The 25,135-nt window shown below is 36.2% G+C and overlaps 1 protein-coding gene across 1 annotated transcript in view; it reads right to left on the bottom strand.

Moving 5' to 3' along the window:
- Positions 1-25,135, bottom strand: part of LOC110199243 (solute carrier organic anion transporter family member 4C1-like) — a 111,699-nt gene that overhangs the window by 76,683 nt on the left and 9,881 nt on the right. Inside the window, exons 2-4 of the mRNA XM_020973998.2 lie at positions 21,884-22,147; positions 16,104-16,289; positions 13,179-13,275 (exon numbers count right to left, since the gene is read on the bottom strand). Coding sequence (XP_020829657.1) covers positions 13,179-13,275; positions 16,104-16,289; positions 21,884-22,147 — 547 coding nt within the window. The remainder of the gene's footprint in view (positions 1-13,178; positions 13,276-16,103; positions 16,290-21,883; positions 22,148-25,135) is intronic.

Here is a 25,135-nt window from a genome sequence, read left to right on the forward strand (position 1 = left end):
CTGGATCCCTTTTTAGACTACTGAAAAATGGCTACAGATCAGGGTTCTAAGAAAAAAAACCATCAAAGTGTGCATTTCAATATAGTCTACCAAGGAACACCACTGTGACTAGCCTCCTCCACCCCTCCATGTTGTATAGGCACATTTTTGCTCCATTTTGAGCAATCACCTTGAGTGATAGTCCCCTGGTGATGGGTCGGTTCCTTGTGTCCCCATGTCAGCAAAACTGAAGAACAAGTATTATTTACCCTTGCAAGGCAGAAGGGGAGAAGGGGGACTCTGTCTTGGGAAGTGCCCCTGTAAGCCACTCTAGAGAGGTTAGCTTGAATGGTAAGGAGCAAAGAGATATTGTTGATGTTATTCCCTTATACTGGTCAATGTTCTGTAGATGCAAAGCAATCAAGCCTGAGGAAAGAGGGAAGAAAACGGTAGAACTTGTGTGGTAGTGAAGCAAAATAGTTGCGATGGTGTTGGGTAGCTGGGTGTTTTCATTTTTTCATGTGTTTCTGTCTGCCCTGTTGTTTCACTGCCCGCCCCAGGAAGGCTATCAATAAACTGTATCTACAGCTAGGTGGCGCACTGGATAGAGCACCAGCCTTGGATTCAGGCAGACCTGAGTTCAAACCTGACCTCAGACACATAACACTTACTAGCTGTGTGACCCTGGGAAAGTCACTTAACCCCATTGCCTAGACAAAACAAAAAAGACAAAAAAAACCCCCAAAAACCATATCTTATGTTGTCCGTATCTGGGGTCCTACTGACAAGCTGCTTTCAAGAGTCCACCTATGATAATTGCGCAGCAAAATATAAGTACTTGCTAAAGCTACTCCCTTTCTTTTTGCCTAGCAAGAGTATGAATTATACATTATTGAGAAAATTGGTGACCCTATGTCTTAAGTAGAGATTAGGATCTGAGAGGTAACACCACCAGGGGTATATTGATCAAGTGGTACAAAAATCTAGAGAATGTTTCAGGAATTTTTTTTTTTAAGAACAGATAAACTAGGAGAAAATGGGAGGGAGGGTGACAGAACTTCTCTCATATAACTGCAGTCTACAAGAAAAAGTATATACAAATGTGGATGGAGTGGAGGGAGTAGGCATCACACAAATGTAATTTTCGTTTAAACTGCTCAAAGTGGTAACAGAACACACATATACACAAATACATACAAAGGTAGCTAGATAGTGCAATGGACAGAGAACTGGATTTGGAATCAAAAGACTTTCGTCAGTTAATAAAAATTTATTAAGCATCTACTGTGCATAAGGCACTACTATCTGTTGGAGATACAAAAAAGAGCTAAAAGATAGATCCTGATCTCAGGAAGCTCACAGCCTACTGGGAGAGACAGCATGCAAATAAGCCATGTACCAAAAAGCTTTATGTACAACAAATTGGAAATAATCATAGGAAGAGCATTAGAATTGAGGAGAATTAGGAAAGGCTTCCTGTAGAAGGTAGGATTTCAGCTGGAATGCGGAGGAATCCAGGAGGCAGAGATGAAGAGGGAAAGCATTTCAGGCATGGGGGATAGCCACTGAATCATAGCAAAAAAAATTAAACACCAAAACAGAAATTCTGAAGATCAAGGAATAAATGAACAAAAGAATGGACAAAAACATTGAACTAATCAATAAAACTAGGAGCTTGGTGGTGATGGGGAGCTGGGGGACAGTGTGAGGGGATAAAATAGATAAATCATTAGGTAGTTTCTCTCTTCTTTTTAATCTAAGTTATCAGTAATAAAAATTTAAAAGAAGTCACAATGCAAGAAGAAATAAAGGATATTAATTAAAACTATTTTGTACAATTTATATGCCATGAAACCAACTTATTTGAAATAATGATAAAAATACAAAGTACAAAGATTAATAGAGCAAGAAACAGAGAATATAAACAACCCAATCTAAGACGAAGAAATCAAACAAGCCATAAATAGACTTTCAAAGACAAAAACAAAAACTAGGAACAAAGGGATTCACAAGTGAATTCACTGAAGTATTCAAATAAAATTTAATTCCAATATTATACAAACTATTTGCAAAAACAGTAAAAGAATGGATCCTTTCGAATTCCTTTTGAGAAAAATATAGCCTGGATATACAAAAAAGGGAGAGTCAAAACAAAAAAAGAATATATTACTAATCACATTGATATAAAAATTTAAAATAAATTATCAAACTGGCTGAAATAACATATTTCTAAGATTATTATACACTATGACTTAGATTTAGGTTGCTTTAATATTAATAAAATTATAAACTTAATTAACCATGTTAATAACAAAATGCCCCAAAACTGTATGATTATATCAATAGCTGCGAAAAAAAGCTTTTGACAAAGTGCAATACCAATTTCTGTTAAAATTTTTTAAAAATAGGAATAAATGGACCTTTCCTTTAACATAATAGTGTATATATGAAACCAAGATCTAGCATTATATGCTACAGGAGAAACTAGAATGCTTTCCAATAAAATCAGACGTAAAGCAACAATGTTCATTGTCGCTACTTTTGTTTGACATAGTATTAGAAATGCTGGCTATAACAATAAGACATACAAAGTTGAGGGAATAAGCACTGACAATGAAGAAATTAAATTATCACTTTTGTAAATTAAGTGATGTACTTAAAGAACTTTAAAGAGACAACTATAATTAATTGGAATAACTAATAATTTCAGTAAAGTTGCAGGATAAAACATAAATCCACACAAATCATCATCATTTCTTTATAATACCAATAAAACCCAGCAGGGAGAGATGGAGAAATTCCATCTAAAATAACTAGAGATTGCATAAAATACTTGGCAATATATCTATCAAGATACATACAAATGCTATATGAATACTACTAAAAGAGAACTAAATAATTAGAGAAATATTAATTCCTTGAGGGTAGGATGTGTTAATATAATAAAATGACAATATGACCCAAATTAATTTACTTATTCAGTACCACACCAAGTAAACTACCAAGGAATACTTTATAGACACAGAAAAAATAAAAATGAATTCACATGGAGGCACAAAATGTCAAGAATCTCAAAGAAAATAATGAAAAAGTAATCATGAAGACCTAGGAATAGCAGATCTCAAACTATATATACTACAAAGAAGTAAGTATCCAAACAATTTGATACTTGTTTAAACATAAAGTTCTATCAGTGTGATAGATTAGGCACAAAATACACAAAAGCAAAGGGACCTAGTAGCCTAGTGCTCAATAAACACAACAGTTGACCCCAGGTACTGAGTTATTTGATTAAAAACTACTGTGAGAATTGGACAGCAGTATGGAAGAAATTTAATTTATCCAACGCCTCACACCTTTTGTCAATATAAGTTCCAAATGGATATGTGACCAAATATAAAAGGTCTCATTGTAAACAAGTTAGATATACATGGGAAAAAAATAGCTATCAGATTTATGTACAGAAGATTTCACAGTCAAACCTCAGTTTTTGCAGCTAGGGGTTAACTGAAGCCTTACATACACAGAGTACAGTAATACTGGGAACACTGTGGCCAATGTTTCTGGTGTAGCATGTTTGATCAGCTGTACTGACAATACAGACAAAATCCAAAATAGGAGAGACAGTCTGCCAAAGGTAAAAGCGGCATGATCCTTAAAAAGACATTCACCATGATCATACCTGAAACAATATTTATCTGAAGCCAGGGTCACACTTAGGAGCATTCAGAAATTGAAGTGTGGACCCTGTGGTATGGTGATAGAAATGAGTGATAATGAGAAGAGAAATCACTCATTAGAAGTACGATTGGTCTAATAGAATACTATTCCAGTAATGTTAGAAATGGCAGTTTTGAAAACAGTACAGAACTAGAGTACTTTTTACAGTAAAACTCTGATTTGGGCTAGAAGGTTGTTAACTGTAGTTTCTATTACCTGGTAATAATGGCATTTAGAAAGATTCTACATAGAAAGAGGGTTTGTGAGTGAGATGATTATGTTGGAGTGACAGAAAAAAATGCATAGGTGAGGAAGAAGGGTGCCCTGGGAGAAAGAAAAGAAAAATAAAGAATGGGGGAAATTATCTCACATAAAAGAGGCATACAAGGAAGAGATTTTACATTAGAGAGAAGAAGGGGGATGGGGCAGGCAATGCTTTAGCCTCAATCACATCTAAATTGGTTTAAAAAAAAAAACATATACATACTCAACCAGCAATAGAAAGCTATCTTACTCAACTGGGAAGCAGGAGGAAAGGAATAAAAGAAAGGTGGGGGGGGGGAGGTTTGGGAAGGCAGATAAAAGAAGGCAGCGGTCAGAAGTAAAACAGACTTTTAAGGAGGAATAATAAAAAAAAAGAGAGAGAAAAGGATAAATAGAAAATAGGATAGAAAGAGATGCACAGTTGGTAATCATAACTGTTAATGTGAATGGGATGAACTTACCCACAAATGGGTGGATAGATAACACCCATGGAAGCAAATAACAGAATGAATTAGAAACCAAAATCCAACACTATGTTATTTACAAGAAATACCCTTGAAATGTAAAGACACACACAGAGTTAAAATAAGGAGCTGGGGCAAAACCTATTCTTCAGCTGAAGTAAAAAAGGCAGGGGTAACTATTATGATCTCAGACAGACAAAAAGAAAAAATAGACCTAATTAAAAACATAAGCTGGGAAACCACAGTTTGCTAAAAAGAACCATAGAAAATGATGTACTATCAATATTAAACATATATATACCAAATGGCATAGCATACAAATTCTCAAAGGAGAAGTTAAATGAATTATGTGAGGAAATAGACAATAAAACTGTACTAGTGAGGCACCTCAACTCTTTCCTCTCAGAGCTAGATAAATCTAACCATAAAATAAATAAGAAAGAAGTAAAGGAGATGAATAGAATCTCAGAAAATGTTAGATATGATAGACCTCTGGAACAAAAAACTAAAGGGGAGTAAAAAGGAATCTACCTTTTCATCAGCTGTACATGTCACCTTCACAAAAACTGAACATGTATCTGGACATAAAAAGCTCACAACCAAATGCAGAAGAGCAGAAATATTAAATTCTCTCTTTTCAGACTATTATGCAATAAAAATTACATCATTTAATAAAGTGCCATGGAAGTAAAGATTAAAAGTTAATTGGAAACTAAATAATCTAATTTTAAAGAATGTGTGAATCAAAGAACAAATCATAGAAATAATTAATTTCATTAAAGAGAATGACAACAATGAGACAACATATAAAAATTTGTGGGATGCAGCCAAAGCAGTATTTAGGGGGAAATTTATATTTCTAAATGCACATATAAATAAAAGAGAAAAAGAGCAGATCAATGAGCTGGGTGTACAACTAAGAAAATTAGAAAAAGAGCAAATTAAAACTCCCCAATTTAAAGTAAAAAACCATTGAACTAATAAATAAAATGAGAAACTGGTTTTATGGTAAAACAACAACAACATAGATAAACCACTGGTTAATTTGATTAAAAAAAGATGAAACAAAAAGGATGAATGCACCACCAATAATGATGAAATTAAAGAAATTATTAGGAGTTATTTCGCCAATTATATGCCAGAAAAAACTGATGATCTAAGTGAAATGGATGAATATTTACAAAAATATAAACTGCCCAGATTAACAGAAGAGAAATTAGAATACTTAAATAGAATAGAAATAGAATACTTAAATAACCCAGTTTTAGAAAAAGAAATTAAACAAGCCATCAATGAGCTCCCTAAAAAAAAAGTCCCCAGGACCAGATGGATTTACAAGTAAATTCTACCAAATATTTAAGGAACAATTAATTCCAATACTACATAATCTATTTTTAAAAATAGGTAATGAAGAAGTCCTACCAAATTCCTTTTATGACACAAATATGGCTTTGATACCTAAACAAGGGAGAGAAAAAAACAGAGAAAGAAAACTACAGACCAATTCCCTTAATGAATATCAATGCAAAAAATGTGAATAAAATGCTAGCAGAGGGATTACAGCAATACATTACAGAGATCATATACTAAGACTAGGTGAGATTTATACCAGGAATGCAGGGCTGGTCCAAATATTAGGAAAACTATCAGCATAACTGACCATATCAATAACAAAAACAACAAAAATCATATGATTATATCAATAGAAGCAGAAAAGGCCTTTGACGAAATACAACACTTACTACTATTAAAAACACTAGAAAGGATCAGAGCCAATGAAGCCTTTCTTAAAATGGTAAGTGATACCTAAAACTAAGAGCAAGCATTATCTATAATGGGGATAAACTTGAAGCCTTTCCAATAAGATCAGGAGTAAAGCAAGGGTGTGCACTGCCATTACTCTTATTCAATATTGTACTAGAAATACTAGCTATAACAAAAAAAAGAAATATAAGAAAAATATATAATATAAATATCAGAAAAAGAAATTGAAGAAATAAAAATAGGCAATGAGGAAACAAAACTATCACTCTTTGCAGATGATATGATGATATGCTTAGAGAACCCTAGAGAATCAACTAAAAAACTAGCTGAAACAATTAACAACTTTAGCAAAGTTGTGACCTATAAAAATAAACCCACATAAAGCATCAGAATTTTTATATACTACCAACAAAATTCAGCAGGAACAGATAGAAAGAAAAATTCCACTTAAAATAACTGCAGACAATATAAAATACTTGGTGATCTACCTGCCAAGACAAACCCAGAGATTATATGAACACGATTACAAAACACTTTTCACACAAATAAAGACATGTCTAAACAACTTGAAAAATATTAATTGTTCATGGGCAGGCTAAGCCAATATAATAAAAATGACAATTCTACCTAAGTTAATTTACTTATTCAGTGCCATACCAATCAAACTACCAAAGAATTATTTTATAGAGCTAGAGTAATGGTAATAAAATTCATCTGGAAGAATAAAAGGTCAAGCATATTAAGGAATCAATGAAAAAAAATGTTAAGGCCTACCAGTTTCAGATTTCAAACTATATTACAAGGTGGTAATTATAAAAAAAAATATGGTACTAGTTATGAAACAGAGGAGTGGATCAGTGAAATAGATTAGGTACACATGGCTGTTGTCCTTCATTCTCGAAGAGGACCAAAATGACATTACTATTAGAATCGAGTTTCAGTGTGTCTGACTGTGGCTGATCAGATCAATGCAAGCTCAGAATACTCAACCACAGTTTGGGCACAAAAAGTCCATCTGAACATTTGGGGTGGGTTCTCTAAATCTGCACATCTCCTGTTTCTTGAGCTACTTCAGTTCTACCTTGCTCATAGAGCACAGTATCTTCTCTGATGAAGGCACGCCATGCCTTGATGTTTTCTGGATTATATGGCAAGAGGAGGATATCCCCTGGAGTTCAAGGATGTCCCCATTGTCCATCTCTATAAAGGTAAAGGAAATAAATCATCCTGTGGTGATCACAGAGGAGCTTCTCTCTTAGTCACTGCTGACAAGATTCTTGCCAGAGTCCTCTTTAATAGGCTGATCCTTCACCTGGAAGATGGTCATCTACCTGAGAGCCAGCGTGGCTCCAGAAAGGGCCAAGGAATGGCTGACATGGTGTTTGCTGCCCAACAACTCCAGGAGAAATGTCAGGAGCATAACAGAGGTCAGTATACAACATCTGTAGATCTGACCAAGGCCTTTGATACTGTCAGTCATGAGGGCTTGTGGAAAATTATGTCAAAATTTGATTGCTCAGAGAAGTTCATCAATATTGTATGTCAATTTCACAACTGCCTGCTTGCCTATGTTCTGGATAATGGACAATGAATGCTCATGCTTTCCCAGTCACCAATGGAGTGAAACAAAGTACACAACACACAGAAGAAAATGACCATGGTAATCAAGTGTTTGATAAACCCAAAGCTCCAAGCTTTTTGGGTAAGAACTCAACCTTTAACAAAATTTGCAGAGAACACTAGAAAGCAGTTTGGCAGAAATTAGGCATGGACCAACATCTCACACTGTATGCCAAGATAAAATCAAAATCGATAAATGATTTAGACATAAAGCTTAACATTATAAGTAAATTAGGGGAGCATGTGCCTGTCAGATCTATGGATAAGGGAAGAATTTAGGACCAAACAAGATATAAAGAGTATTATGAAATGTAAAACAGATAATTTTGATTACATGAAATTTAAAAGCTTTTGCACACACACACACACACACACACACACACACACAAAACCTAATGCAGTCAAATGAGAAGAAAAACAGGAAACCAAGGGGGGAAATGCAGCAAATTTGTCTGATAAAGGCCTAATTTCTCAAACATACGTAGGAACTGAGCCAAATTTATAAAAATTTGCCATTTCCCAGTTGATATCATCAAAAAATATGAACAAGTAATTTTCAAAAGAAGATATCAAAATTATAAATAAGCACATGAAAGAATGCTCTAAATCACACTGATTAGAGAAATGCAAATTAAAACAACTGTAATACCATCTCATACCTATGAGGCTGGCTAACATGATAGAAAAGGAAGATGACAAGTGCTGGAAGGGATGTAAAACATTTGGGACTGAACTGTAATAGAGCATCATTGCATCACAAGAAATGGCAAAAGAAGATGGTTCAGGGAAATCTGGGAAGACTCTGTGAAGTGATGCAGAGTGAAAGTGAGCAGAACCAGGAGAACAGCTTGTATAGTAACAACATTGTAAAGACAAAAAACTTTGAAAGGCTTAAGAACTCTAATCAATATGATAATCAACCAGTATTCCAGAAGACCAGTAAAAAAGCTACTTACTTCTGACAGAGAGAGTTCTGACAGAGTTCTGAACTGATCCAACCATTCTGGAGAGTAATTTGGAACTATGTCCAAAGGGCAAACCCAGAAATATCACTACTAGGCCTGTATCCCAAAGAGACCAAAGAAAAGGGGAAAGGGTATATTTGTACAAATTATTTACAGCAGCTATTTTGTGGTGGCAAAGAACTGGAAATTGAGGGGATGTCCATCAAGGTGGCGAGTGGCTGAACAAACTATGTTACATTATTGCGATGGAATACCGTTATTCTATAAGAAATGATGAGCAGAACAGTTTCAGAGAAAAGTTATGCCAGAAAACGATTAAGTACACACGTAGAGGAGTTGACCTTAACAAGTTGAAGGGTCACCTCCTTTTCAGATTAGTAGATAGGAGACAGTGGAAAATGATGTCAAGGGGTTTTAACATGAAGAGAATGGGAGAAGAGGGAGTTCATGTTGAATAGCCTCAATTGTCTCAGAAAAATAAAAGGCAAGGGGCTCAGGTGAGGGGTTGGGAGGTGACATAGGAACACAAAGTTACTACACTAAATATCCCACAGAAGTTAGTCTATGGTGCTGGCAAGTATGTAGTGGCTCTCAATGCCCCTTCTTACATTCTGAGGCTTCCTGAGGTAGCAGATAAATACAGTTAGAAGTAGAACCACTGAGAAGATATCTGTAGATTGGTCTGTTATATTAAAGCAGCAGAAGTAATTGGCTTAGAAGTAGGAAATATAAGATAAGTCCTCTTCACTGTAGAACATTGTGACTTTGGGATCTAGTGCTACTGGTTTCCTGTGTTGTGTGCCCTCCTGGAAAAATCTTGTTTCGTTTTCAGGGCTAGATTTTATTGTGTAGGGATCTGCTATGAATATAGAAAAAAAAATTTAGGAAATGATGAATGCATGTTACAAGGTCAGTGATGTAAATGCTTAATAATTTCTGAATTCTATCTGATTCTCTCAGGCATGCTTGTGTCAGGTCATTAGGCCCAAGTAATCAGGGACAAACATGACCAACATTATGGAACTTAATACTGTCTAATCTCTACTCCCTGCTACAATTACCATAGAAGATATAAATAGTGTGAAGGCTGAGTGAATGGCTGCAGAATACAAACGACTATGGCAACCCCAACAGCATGTCTGCTACAATGGTACTGCCACCAATTCAGTCTACCATTGTTTCTCTATCAATTGTCAAAGTTAAAAATCACAGGGGATGTATGAGTATGAGGAAGTATGAGGAAGTTCCTCAGTATGAGGAAGAGTCTGTGTTTACTCACCTGCCTGTAATTATTAATTACCAACGTACCCAATTCTCCAGGCCACTAAAGAACTTTAATAACATTTTCCTATTATTGGTGACTAACTGTGGTTTAGAATAATGGTGAGATCTGGTTCTTCAATGTGTTTGTGATGGATAATGGAATTAGTGAAAGATTCGCATATGTTTTAAGATAGAGCACACATACGAATGAAGTACAATGGGGAGGGAAGACAAGGGGAGAAGGGGGGGAGAGAGGGAGAGAGGGAGAGACAGAGAGACAGAGAGACAGAGAGACAGAGAGACAGAGAGGGAGAGGGGGAGAGGGAGAGAGAGAACAGAGCATTAGACTACATGCAGAAAAAGAAAAAGGAAACCAACATGAAAGAACCAACATGAGGAAGGGGGAACACCTAAGCATTGCCTATTCTGCATCTAGAATGAAGAAGATTATCCAAATATGGACATTCAGAGTTAAATCTGTAGTTAGGAGTATGAGAGAAAATTGACATATGAGTGTCCTTAGAACTGATTCCACGAGCAGTGGGTTTTAGGGTTAAGCAGAAACAGGCAACTCTAACCTGGAGAGGACCAGAGAGACTGGGGAAATACCAGTATTTTGACATATAAATACCTCAGTGGCACAATTCTGAGCTGCTGGTAGTCTCCACATTGAAGAGTTTTTATGGAGAATCCAATAAGCCATCCTGAGTATGAATGTAACAATCAGTGGCAAGGATGACATTTATGAGTTAGGTGTGTGTATGTATGCACACGTGCATGCAAACAAACATATGTAAGTTTTCATGTGTTGGGGAGTGGGGAGGCAAAGGGATGGGAGGATGGGTTCATGCCAGCCGTTCTCCAAGCAAAGAAGTAGCAGAAACTGCCCTTCCTCTCTCCAAGATCCTGCCCTGTTGCCCGTAAACATGCCAAAGTCCCACCATCCTAACCCCTCCCCACAAATAAACCTTTCACTTGCCTCTATCACTCCTCAAGCTATCACTGTATATCTCTTTTCCCCTTTGAAATATATCTACAATCACAGTGTGAACTGGGTTTTAAAACTTAGGCATGGACCTCTGTGTCAACCCTAGTTAAGATAACCTACATTCTAGGAAAACTGGGAGTAGACAGGGAGCTGGATTAAGTAATTTATCTAACAGAAAAGAGAAGCCCTTTGATGATCTCAATGAGTGGCCGTATGCCAGGGCTACACCCTGGCACTTCTTTTTTCTCTCTACATTCTCAGTGATTTCAACAGTTCCTGTGGGTTTCAAATTCTTTCCTCACTCCCAGACGCATTAACTTATTACCACTGCATCTGCACACGGATGTCTGAAGGCACCATAAATTCAACAAGTCCAAAACCACAAATCCTTATGTCCACCGCTGACCCAAAACTCACCCCTCTTCCAAACTTAATTATTTCTGTCAGAGGAACTACCATCCTTCCCAATCACCTTAGTTTACAAACTGAGTCATTCTTAATTCTTGTTCATATCCAAATTAGCTGCCAAATCTTGTCAATTCTATTTTCACAACATCTGTTGCATATGCTCCCTTCTCTCTACTCACACATCACCCTAGTTTGAAGCTCTTATTACATCTCACCTATACCACTGCAATAGCCTCCCAATTGGTCTCCCAGTCTTTCTCCACGCCAACCCATTCTTGATACTGCTGCCAAATTGGTATTTCTAAAGCAAAGTCAGGATTCTCAGGATTGCCATGATCTCTAAGGGTGCAACAGATCTGTGATCTTTGTTCATCTGGCTGGACAGTGTTGATGCCCTAATGCCAGCATGGAAGAACACTGTGGGAGACAGGCCAAGAGAACCTCAGATACTTAGAATTCAGTCATAGTATTAAATTAAATCAATGCAAAGAGCATTAAAAGAAAAGAATACCAAGGACAGAACATGGGTGGGTGGGGGGAGATTTGATGAGCAGCTATTAAATGATGATAGTAGAAAGAAAGCCTGATCAGGAAAAGGCAGTGGAAAACAATTAGTATCTCACCTTGAGCAGAAGAAGCAGCATCTTTCATTAAAGAGGGAAAGAGAATATCATCAGGAGACAATCAAGATTCTGTCAGAACCAAGAGATAAAGGAAGTAAAGAAGTATTTATAAAACAGTTAAAGAATATAGGCAAAATTGCCTAGAATAGAATGGATATTAAAAGGACAAAGAATAGAAGGAGCAAGCAGAGGAATGACTACCAGCAAAATGGACATGGGGAAGTCAGGCCAAGATGAAAGCTGCTAAAATATTTTTGCTACTAGGTTATCTAATGTCCTAATGATGAATCTATACTATTTGTGTTGTGATTGGCTGACAAAACTATGGGATTCCAGGGATGCAGCCTCTGAAGCTATGGGTTATCTAAGCTTCTAATATTCCTTATGTGAGCTTCATGTACCATACCCAGGGACAGAGGCATTAGGGCAGGGTTATCTCGTGTATGTCTGTTGCAGAGTAGTTTCTATTTTAAATCCTACTGGCATTATGTAATACAGGTTGTCATCAGGGCTATTTTATCTTTTTTTTTTTTCACTGCAACACTACTGATGAAGATGAGTCTTAGGTATTAGATTGTTTTGTCTATGGCAAAGCAATCTGAAAGTCCACCTTTACTTGGTAGTAAGTGATGACACAATGAGGATTATCAATTACCCTGAACATTTACTTAAGGTGCTATATTAGTGATTTCTTTAGCTTCTGGGCTGGAAGTTAGGAAGAGAAAGGTAAGTAAGTATATGGAAGCTCTAGGTTCTGTGGATGATGTTTTTTCATAAAAAATGAATCTTGTTATATTCAAATTACTATGACACTTGCCTCACTTAAAAAGACACTGTACACCATAAATAGCATAACACTAATAAAATCAGTGACAGCATTAAATTGATATTTGGTAGTTTGTTAAAAATGGCATTGCAGCCTTCATCACATACAATTACATAGTAATATAATTAATACAATGGGAAAATACAACTTCATTTACATATTCTTTCTGAAGAATTAGAAATGTTAAGAAAGAAAAACATCCATTTTAAAAAATACAAATCAAGTGCAGCATCTATAAGCAACATTTTACACAATTAAAAATAAGAGAGAATACAGAAAAAAAGAATGACTTACTCTTCTTCTATATTGGTATCAATATAGATGGTTAAAAGTTGTCCTCCTAATACATAGCCAATAGCAGGGCCAAGGACAGACATAGCATAGCCAATTCCTAGAAAATTTTGAACATCAATACATACTATAATTTTCAAACATTAAGCTCAGTAATGATTAACTACTTTCTAATGTGACTTTTAGAAGCAATGACACAAATGAACATGGAGGCTATTTACATACTCCTGAGATTAAGAATAGAAAGTAATATAAATAATTTTTCTTACATGTAACTATTAAATGATGGAAAATACTTAAGTTCTGTTCAAGGGTACCCTGAACTTGTCTTTTTGAGTTCCCGTGTTTTCCAGAAACACTGGACCTCAAGTATGCAAGAGGCCCTGACACATGTCAAGGATGAAGCCCCCCTGCACTGACATAATTTGTTGTGTGCACCCCAACTTGGACTCCCTGTGTAGCACTGGGAGTCAAGACAGGTGCCAGTCAGTCTGCACTAGGCTAAGAAAATGCTTGTGCAGCTGGGACCTGTGTAGATAAGCAGACAATCATATCTTCATAGTCTAGCAGTTCCCAAGGGAAAAGAATATTGCTTTTGCCAGCTTACTTATTCATTCTCCTCCCTTTCAAGAGGGGAGTAGTCAATTTTCCCTGCAACTTAAAAACCAAGGCTTTCCCTGTACCGCTAGGCTTCTCAGTATAAGGAGTTCCCACACAGCATTTGCCTTTCTCTTGTAATAAATCCAGTTACGAACATATCTCTCACGGACTTGTGATACTGTCTTTTGGTTAACACTTCATAGGATTTAAAGAACTCATTATCCAATCGAAAGAGAAATTAGTATGATTTAATATATAAAATTCATTATTACTGATCTCATTAAAAAATAAATATTTTTAACATCTTCATATGTGGAACTATAATAATCTGCTACTTTCTGAAATACGATATTGTAATTTTTCTTTACATTTAAGCAAGAATAAGAATCTAAACTCTCATCTACTTGTACTTGTTTATGAGGAATATAATTTATTTAAATTGATTTTATATTTTTAAAAAATCATTAGTAGCTCTTGTTTTTTACTATCATCTTCATTTCCAAATATATTCTTTCCTCCACCCATTCTCAGCAATTATTTTTTTATAAAAAATTAAAACAAGAAAAAAATCAGTTCAGTAAAATCAATCAACATATTAAGTGAATATGAAATTAATCTGACAGTACATGTAATTATTCCATACCAATAGCCACCCGCTTCTGTAAATGAAAGAGAGAAATGTACTTTCTCAAGTCTTCCCTATGGCAAAGGTTGGTTTATATAATTGTAGTTTCAACTACCTAATTTTAGCATTAGTTAAAGCTAATATAATTAGGAATATGGTATATATAATAATTACATACTTCATAGTACCTTACATTGTGATTAGAAAAATGATTATTAATAATCAATAATTTGGGACAGCCAGTTTCCCCTTTTTCTAAAGTCCTCATTTCAAAGCTCAGCCTCTGAAGGACAGGACTGATGATAGCAATAGGATTAACTTTCTCCTCATTCTAGGTATTGTTAGTCCACTGAACCTTAGAAATTTAAGAAAGAAGAAATTTAATCCAAGGTGAAACACCCAACCTATTGTCTTCTGCTCAAGCTTCGGTGGGCAATGTAGATTTTCAGTCTAAATTTCCTCAAGGCTGAGGGTGATTTGGAAGTAAAATAACATTATTAAAGTTACATCCCCTTGCCCCTCATTAGAATAGGTCCAACTCTCATTGTAATATTAATTTTCTTTCATTACTTGCTAACCAATCACAGTGGGTTACCACCCTCAGAAACACCAAACACCCACTCCTCCAAGGGCATATAAACTGTGAGCCCGTTACCATGACTAGCCTTTGGCATTCGAGAGTGTCACTGACCCTTTTATTAATAAAATGCTAGCATTATCAATAAAATGATTAATTACCCAGAAATCATGTCTCTTGAACTTTTTAAACATCACAATAAAACCTTCATATGAATTTTGACTTATTTGATACTTGACTCATGCACACCATAATTTTGTTCAGTGGCATCAGTAATACTTTGCTTCTAACAGTCTCAAATAAATAAAGAAAAAATAGTTTACACTGTTTAAATACCCCCCAAAATAATAAATCTACCACAACTTCACATATCCAAATCTGTTGAAATTAGACTTCATCTGGACATAAAAGAATATCAAGGAAACCAATCTTGTGTTAGGAAAGATAGTACTATGTCAACTTACATAGTACAATGTGTCTTTGCCTGCTTTCACTGAGGCCTACAATTTTAAAGTCTGATTCCATTTCACTTCTCTGTTCTCCCTCTGACCAATATAGATTAATTCTTAATGAATCCAAAGGGATGCTTTGTACAACCAATCCAAATAGCATAAGAGTCCGGTTAGAGTTAGACGTTTAAAGGTCCTGACATTAAAACAAAAGAAAACAAAACAAAAAACTAGAGCTATCACAAATTAGAAAAAAAATGAAATGCAGAAAGCACGTTGGGGAAACCTGAGAATCTCTCATTTACCATATATTTTAGCAGCCTTTAGAAGTATTCCTACTCAAGGACCACACCTCAGGTGGCTTCTGAAGTGCTGCTGGCCAGAAGGACTTCAAATACAACTGAATTCATATCAGCATAGTTACTACTACTTACCACAATGAAATCCAAGACCTGCAAGGCTCATAATCTAAAAGTGACCATAAGAATTCATTTTTCAAGTCCTAAACAAGCAGGCAAGTCAATACAGCAAAATAATTTGTTCATCTTATGGAGAATGTCTTCAACATTAGTATCAGTAAACAATTAGATTTAAATTGATTTAAATGATTATATCCAAGTATACAAAAGTTCGAGAAGAAGTCAATATGGCTAAACTATATTAGTAAAATAATTCACCTATATAGAGAGAGGACAAGTGTGTGGGAACGCTGTCATGAATAAAGGCTGTTCCCAAAGTATAGAGAGGTGTTCCTCCAACTCCCAGTAGCATCTGTCCAAGTATGAAGACATATAGGTAGTTTGAAAGCGAAGATGTTATGTAGTGTTGACAAGTGCTGTTGATTCTTGTTTCTGGGCAGGTATCTTTAAAAAAAAGAGATAAAAAATTTTTTTTCTAATTGTTTCAAAAATTAAATGCACTACATACAGCATTTTCTTTACCAAAAATGACAATGTTATTTAACTATTTCAACTATTTCTTAATGATTGTTTTTGGCATTAGATTCGGGTAATTTATATTTGATTTGACAAAGCAGTGGCACAATGTTTAGTCTAAACAAAATACTATGATTTTTTAAAAAAAATTTGCTACTATAAAATATCTGGGGGCCTGCTGTGACCTCATTTAGGGTTTTTTTTTTTTAGGGGGAAGGTACTCGAGTGGTTTGCCATTTTCTTTTCCAGCTCATTTTACAGATGAGGAAACAGAGGCAAACAGGGTTGAGTGACTTGCCTAGGGTCACTTAGCTAATAAGTGGCTAGATCTGAACTTAGGAAGATGAGTATTCCTGATTCCAGGCCCAGCACTCTATCCACTCTCTCACCTAGCTACCCCTAAACTGTTATTACTACCTACATAAATTATTTGAGCTTGGTATTAGGCATCCCGACCCACAAAAATCTTTAAAAAGGTAAGTTTTGCCAAGGAAGAAAAGTGTTCCACCATGATGATCTTGATTACAATAGATCTCTTTTCACTCCTTAGTTCAAGTCAATGAATACTTATTAAATACTTACAATGTGCCAGACACTATACTTAGGTAATGGGGAGGGAAAGACGAAAAAAATGAGGAGAGTCTTTTCCCTCAAAAAATTTACATACTACTAGAGGGAAACAACATATAGCATATACATATATAAGTAACTACAAAATTTATACAAGATAATCTGAAAGAAAGGGAATGCTAACAATTGGCAGAATCAAAAAAAAAATTTCTTGCATAGGAGGTAGAACTTAAACTGGACATTAAATAGAACTAGGAATTCCAAAAGGAAGGGAAGACAGAGCACATTCCAGATTTAGAGGATGGTTTACGCAAAGACACAGAGAAAGGAGGCAGAGTATCTTTTAAAGGAAACAGCCAGTAGGCCATTTTGTCTGGAACTTAATAGTATGTAAGGGGAAGTACTGTGAGATCAGTTGAGAAGATATGTTGGAACCAGAGCGTGAGAACTTTAAATGAAGTACAGAAGAGTTCACATTTTACTCTAGAAGTAACAGAAAACCACTGACACTTCTCCGACAGGGTAAGAACAAAGTCAGACCTGTACTTCAGAAAATATTTTTTGCCAGCTGGGTGGAGGATGTATTGGAGAAAAGAAAGGCTAGAAAGAGGGACATCATTACAGTAGTTCAGGCAAGAAGTGGTGGAGTGATGAACTCGCACAGCAGCCATCTGTGTAGAGAGAAGAGACCAGATATGAGAGATGACAAAGACATATAACTGACAAACCTTGGCAGATTAGATACAGTGTGGGAAGGAGATGGGGAGAGTGAACAGTGGAGGCTGACTTCAAGGTTGTGAACATGGGTAAACGGAAGGATAGTGGTAGCCTTTACAGAAATAGGAAACTTAGGAAAAGGGGCAGGTTTAGAGAACAATGTGTTCTGTTTTGGACATGTTAAGTTAGTTCTCTATACATTTATTAAGAATCATGATACTTTTTCTGCATGGTTTTTAATTTTTAATTTCTTGCTTCAGATTTTGGGTATACATAAGAGAGAAATCATAACTAGCACAGTCCAAAAATATAATGAGTTGCCTACTTGAGACTGAAAACTCTCTATCATTCCAAGTATTCAAGCAAAGTCTGGATGACCAATTGTCAAGGACATTATCTAAAACGCATTAGATATTAAGATTTTATATCTGGCCTGTCTTAATATAAGTAGATGAGGGAGCAAGCTTCCTTCAGTCAATGAACAGGGAGACATGACCTGGTTGCACACTCATTTTGGTGACCCTATAATTCCTTGGTCGTCTTTCTTGCTGCCTGCAATATTTTTCTTTGTTCTGGAAGCTCTGCATTTTGGCCAACATTTTTCCATTCCCAGGTTGTAATTTCTTTCAGGTGGTGGCCGGTGGGTTCTTTTTATTTATTAGGAAGTATCACTTAGGGATATAATAATTGTTTCTCTTTTTAAATGTTCATTGATGATTTTTGGTAAAATGACTAAGAAGTAGAAGCCCAGTCTCTCTTCATTACCAGTAAACAGCAAGAAATACACCAAATAGAGAAAGTGGAAGAAAGGCCCACAGAAAAATTAGCATACTGAACAAAAAATGAATAAGCAAAAAAGATCTCCTAATACAAAAAGAAATACCATGGAGTAAAAGAACCTAAAAAAAACTCCAGAAAAGAAATACATGCAATAACTACAAACAGATCTCTAGAAAAGTGAATGAAGTAACCACACGAATGTGTGTGTGTGTGTGTGTGAGAAAGCGAGAGAGAGAGAGAGAGAGAGAGAGAAAATTTTACTCAGAGCTCTTAAAAACACTAAAGTCAACAAGTATTTATTAAACCCTTATTACTTGCTAAGCACTGCTGGGGTTACAAAGAAAAAGCAGAAGCAGCCCCCTTCCCTTGAGTAACATATTCTAAGAGGGGAAACAAAATGTAAATACTTCACCAAAAAATAGTGAAACAAAATCCTGAATGATTGAGGAAAATCATATAGATTTTTCCTGTAAGTATCAGAACTAGAGGACAAAAATATAGCTTAATAAAATCCACAGATTCCATTAGAAAATACCAAATTCAATTAACTCATAAATGTGGCAGCTTAGATTCAGAGCTTTCAGGTCAAAGAAAGAAATCTTGAAAACAGCAAGGATAAACAGCTCACTTACCAAGCCATTCCACCTGAGTGGCAGGCATTGTGCTAAGGTTTGGCAATACAATTAATAAAAATTAATAAAAACAACAGTCTTCCTTTGTATATAATAGCAAAATAAAAATATAATCCATAAAGAAAATATGAATGTAACTCAGTTCAGTAAGCATTTATGCTAACATCCCGAGTCATCTTAACCTTCGTCTTGCCACTGGACTTCAATGACTTTGGAAGAGAGTGAGGCTGACAACTTTGTTCAACTCTGCCTCACTTAAATCCAATTCTTGCTTGAGTCAAGACACCACCCTGTGATGTCATTAGTCCTCTTTGAAAGGAAGAACAAACAATTATATGCTAAGCACCAGGCTTAGGCACCAAGGATACAAGCTTAGGCTCTACAGAGTGAAAACAATATGTACCAAGATAAGTATATACAAATAAATACAAACCAAACTCAAAACAGTGTGTTAGGGGAGAGGGCACTAACAACTGCTGAGATTAGGAAAGACTTCATACAGAATGTGAGATCTGATCTATACTCTGAAGGAAGGTAGGACCTTAGCAGGTTGAGAGAAGGAGGAAGCACAATCCAGACATGTGTGGTAGGCTGTGCAAAGACAGAACATGAAATGACGTTGTTAACCAAAAGTCACAACTCCACAAGACATGCGTAGTAACTTGATTTATTACAAGAGAAAGGCACATACATATGGGAAATCCTTATACCAAAGAGTCTGCAATACAGATAAATCCTTGAATATTTATAGAGTACAGCAAGAAGGGGTGGTCTTATGGGAAGAGTGGAGGACATTCCCCTCCCAAAAGGGAGTGGCATAAGAGGAGGAAAGGAGCAGTAGGGGAGGAGGATTGAGACGGAGCAAGAGGGCATGTAAGCTTTGGACCCAATGTTCTGCTTATCTGAAAGAGTTTCAGTTGCATAAACAGTTTATTAGTCTCAGCAAACCTGGCCAGAGCCAGACTTGTGGCTGACTCCACCCCAAGGGCATTGAAAGTTTAATACAGTTCACTGTTATGTTAGTTTAGGGGTGCCTCATCTCTGGAAAATAGGGCAACTTAAGAAAACAAGTTCAGGGAGCCCCTCCACAGCATTGTATAGGGAATTGCAAGTAGTCCAGTTGTGCTGGAACAAGTTCATGACTTGTAATTTGACACCCGTCTGGAAAAAATTGGTTGATACTAGATTTTTAGGAGCATTAAATGACAAACAAAGGACATTGTACTTCATCTAAGAAGCACTGAAGTTCTTATGCAAGGTGGAGACATGGTCAGATCTACATTTTAGTAATACCAATTTAGCAACTGTGGAGGAAAAGTTGAAGAAAAAGACCTGGGAGACCAGCTAGGAGACCATTACAATATTCCAGGTGAAAGGGACAGAATCAAGTCGGTGTCTCTGTGCGAGTGAAGAGGAGCAGATGAATACTGAAGATGTTATCAAAGTAGAATCCATAGGATTTTGCAGCTGATTGGATATGTGAAATGAAGGAGTAAAGAGTTAAGGGTGTCTCCAAGGTTGTAAACCTGAGTGCTTAATAGTAGTACATTTGACAAAAAACTGAGACATCAGGAAAAGTGGTGGGTTAGGTGGCAGGTCTTCGGGGAGGAGTGAGGGTGGGAAGGATATATCACAACTTCTATTTTGACTTAAAGATGCCTATGGCAATCCAAATGAAGATACCCGAAAAGCATAATATAGAACTGGACGACAGATGAGAACTACAGAGAGACTTTAAAGTCATAAAGAGTGTATATATAGAGAGATGAAGCTGTTAAGATAGTACCCCAGGGTATACCATATACAGAGACACCAACACATAGATGATAATACAGAAGAAGGAACATTATGGGAGTAGAATAATAAAAATAGAGAGAGCAGATTGGGTAGGACAAAGGAGGAGTCAATAGCATCAAAAATGACAGAGAGGTCAAGAAGGATGAGGACTAAAAAAAGGCAAGATTCAGCTAACAGATTGTGAGTAACCTCGGACAGAGTAATTAAGATTTTTTAAGAGGGAGGATTTGGGCTGTTTTGTAGGCAGCAAGAAAATAAGGGAGAGGGGAACAGGGAGAGAAGGAAAGAAGGGGTGAAGGGGAGGAGAATGACTTAAGTGACAAGCTCATGGAACAGACTGGAGGAGATAGGGTCATGGGCACAGGTATGGAAAGTTGTTAGTTTTAGTAAGTAGAGGAACTATCTCTTCCTGGACACTGGAACGAAGGAAGAGGAGAGATCATACTGAGGATGACTGAGGTGTAGAAGTAGGGAGGTCCTAATGAAACACCTCAATTTCTGAGGCTCAATAATGTTATCTGACATAATGGGAAAGTGAAAAAATAAATAATGGAAACACAAATAATTGTAGTAAAGAAAATTATAACAATAAGACAATAAAGGATGCGGCAAAAGCAGTAAGGGAAAACACTTCTGAACATTTATATTAACAAAAGAATTGAGCATGTAATTAAAAAACTAGAAAATGAACAAATCAGTAATCTCAGAACACTCATAAAAGTATAAATTTTGAAAAATCAATTAAGATGATTGAGCTAATAATACCAAAGAATTTTTTTTTAAAAGCCAAATGTGACTGCCCATATATTTTAATCTAATTATACACCCTTAAGCATGTAGTGACATGGCACATAATAAACACTTAATAACTCATTTATTCATCCTTAAGGATGTATAATTAAATGAAAAGATATGGTCAGTCACATTTTTTATTATGTCATAGGCTAACTCCTTGATCCAATGACGATTTTCTATAAATGTTAAACTTTTTTTTAAAGTACGACAGGTTGTTAGGAAACATCTTACCTTTAAATTCAGATGCCAATTGATATTTTCCACTAGTAAAGTGAGGCAAAGAAAATACAAGTGACCCCAATCCTATCATAAAGGATGCGAATGCAAGCCATCTTGGCTTGTGTCCTCTTTCTCCATAAAACGATACAAACAATGATAACAAACAAAATGAAATATCATAACTTGATGACACCAGCCCAGTCATGAAACTGCTCAGTTGATAGCGCTTTTCAATGGTGGATATGCTGATATTTACTAATCCATTTACCACAATACCTATAATGAAACAAAAAAGAGATCATGAGACTATGTACATTAAAAAACTGTAACTGACAACCACAATCAATATATTGAAAGTGAATTCTTGGAAGAACATAACTGACTCCATTTTATCCTATATTCAACATTTTGTTGTGTACAACCAGCAGCAATAGCTGGTTCCCTTCTGTGTCTTTCTTCACTTTCCTAACTTGTATAAAAAGACTAATTGCAAAAAAAAAAATCTGTGAAATGTTTTCCTTTTTAAATCTAACCTAGAAGGTAGTTCTTTTTCATTTAGTGAAATTAGCTATATTGACCAAGATGCAGTCCTTATCCATCTCCTATAGTTAATGATATACAATTTTTTTCTTAACATTTTATTTCTTTTGTATAACCAGCTGAACTATAGTGAATAGCCACATACTTTTTCTTTGTTTCACGTAATGTATAAATACTACTAGCTTAATTGTGAATAATGCACATTTCCATCAACCGCTGGTGAGGTGTGTCACACTCTGAGTGTAATAAGACTTGTTTTTCTGATTCTTGCTGGCTCACTGGCAAGAGATAGTTAAATTGGCAAGATATAATTTTATATGATCAAAGTTCTTGCAATACATACATTTCATGCAATACATCTCAAGAATCCTTATTATTGTTTACTATTATCTACAGACTGACAAGTTACTTTCCCAACTTGCTGAATGATTTTAATACCTCTCTCATGGGTATTCTACTATTTCATGCCCTACAAATTGATGCTACATATGATCGTAACTGATTTCTCATTGTAGCAAGGCAAGCCTCTTACACCTGCCTAATTGATTCTCTGTCTCACTAACCACAGCGGTTATTCTAAACCTTTTTATCTCTTCTCAAGCCTCTCATTACCGCCCCCCCCAACTGAGGAGCTCACCTCATACTTCCTTGAAAAAAATGGAGGCCATTCACTGAGATATTCTTCTTTGCTCCTCAGATCACAATGATCAGACATCTTCCACTACTATGGCTTCTTTCATCCCCATCTCACATAAAGAAGGGGCCTATTGCTTGCCAAGGCAAACCTTCAACATGTACCATTGATCCCATCCCATCTACTCTAGCAAATCTCTCCTATCATCCCCACTCTGTAAGATATCTAACGACATCTTTCCTGTTCACTATGAATACTTAAATAATTCTCCCCTATGAGAAACTTCCACTTGATCCTGCTAGCTATAGCTTATATTTCATTCCTCTTTTAGTCATATTCCTTAAGAAAGTCATCTAAAACTGTTTGTTCACACTTCTTTTTCTGTTTTCTTCTGAACCCTCTGAAAACCTGCCTTTTGTCCTAAAACTACTCTCCAACAATCACTAAAGATCTCTTAATTACCAAATCTAGAGGCCTTTCCTTTGGCACTGCTGATCATCTCGTTTTCCTGGATACTGCTTTTTCTCTAAGTTTTCAAGACACCACTCTCTGTGTTCTGCTGCTGGTTCTCTTCCTGTTTATCTGGCTGCTCTTCAATTTCCCCTGGTGCATCTTCATCCAGGTCATGTCCAATAACTGCAGCCACTCTTACCAATTTTGATAAATGGAAGACATGGAATTTCTAGCATACTTTGAGAAGCAAAGAGAAGACTCAGCTGTGGTGAAGGGAGATACTGAGAAGATTCACTGGCTCTACAAGCATGATGAAACAGAGACCCCAGGCTGAGAGAAGTCCCAAGAAAAAAGGTCAGCTATTTCCCAAACTTCCCTATCTAATGCCTGTCTTTCCACAGACACTGTATTATAATATGCTATTTCATTACCCAAATATTTCCAAAAGACTGAATTTTGCCTCAATCACAAAGAATCCAGGAGTTAACCAGAGACAATTATAAATGTGAGGTCAGGCAGAGAGTCTCACTTCTGCCTTTTTGTTGTTCAGTCATGTCTGGATTGATCATGACCTCATGGACCACAGCACACCAGGTACTTTGTACCTCTACTATCCCTTAAAGTCTGTCCAAGTTCATGTTCATTGTTTCCGTAATACTATCTATCCATTTCATCCTCTGCCATCCCCATTTCCTCTTGCCTTCAATCTTTCCCAACATCAGGATCTTTTCCAATGAGTCCCATCTTCTCATTACGTGACCAAAGTATTTAAGCTTCAGCTTCAGTATTTGACATTCCAGTGAATAGCCTGAATTTATTTCCTTAAGTATTGACTAATTTAAGGAGTGATCCAAAAAGGGAATTTCTGCTTAGGAATTAGAAATTTTCTTAACCGGGGGTGAGGAATCATGATTGAACTCAGAGCTTCTCATCTGAAACTCCCTGAAGCAAAAGAGAAGAGGAAGAAGTGGATCTCAGGATGATTATATTTCCCCCTCTGCTTAAAATGAGTGATTTATTTTAAGAGTATTACACTTACATGCTGTATTTCCCCCATAAAAACATGAGCTCCTTCAGGGAAGGGGCTATTTTTACCTTTTTTTATAACCCTAGCATGCTAAGGTTATAAGTGCCAGTGTTAGCACAGTGTCAGACATACAGTAAGCATTTATAAATGCTTGTTGTTATTTAATTAGGTGCCAGGATACAAAAAGCAAAAATGAACAGTTCCTGACAGCTACCAGGATCAGGAAAGGCTTCATGTAGGAAATGGGCCTTATAGGAAGTTGAGATTCCAGGAATCAATGGTAAGGAAAGGGTACATTTCCAGCATAGGGATACTCTGTGAAAGTCTGGAGGCAGCAGATGGAATGTTGGGTAGGTAAAACAGGAAGTAGGCCAGTTTACCTAAAATGTATTATGTATAAATGGGAGCAGTATGTAATAAACCTGGAAAAGCTGAAGACATATTACAAAGGGCTTTAACTACCAAACTAGAGGTGTATGTATTTTATCCTCTAGTTTAAACCTCTAGTTTTTGAGTATGGGGGTGACACTGTCAGACCTGAGACCTTCACTTTAGGAATATAACTTTTAGCTGTCAGCTATGTAAAAGATGGGGAGAGACTGGAGATGGG

This window comes from Phascolarctos cinereus, unplaced genomic scaffold, assembly GCF_003287225.1.
Source record: "Phascolarctos cinereus isolate Bilbo 61053 unplaced genomic scaffold, phaCin_HiC Scaffold_4;HRSCAF=312, whole genome shotgun sequence".
NCBI lineage: Eukaryota > Metazoa > Chordata > Mammalia > Diprotodontia > Phascolarctidae > Phascolarctos > Phascolarctos cinereus.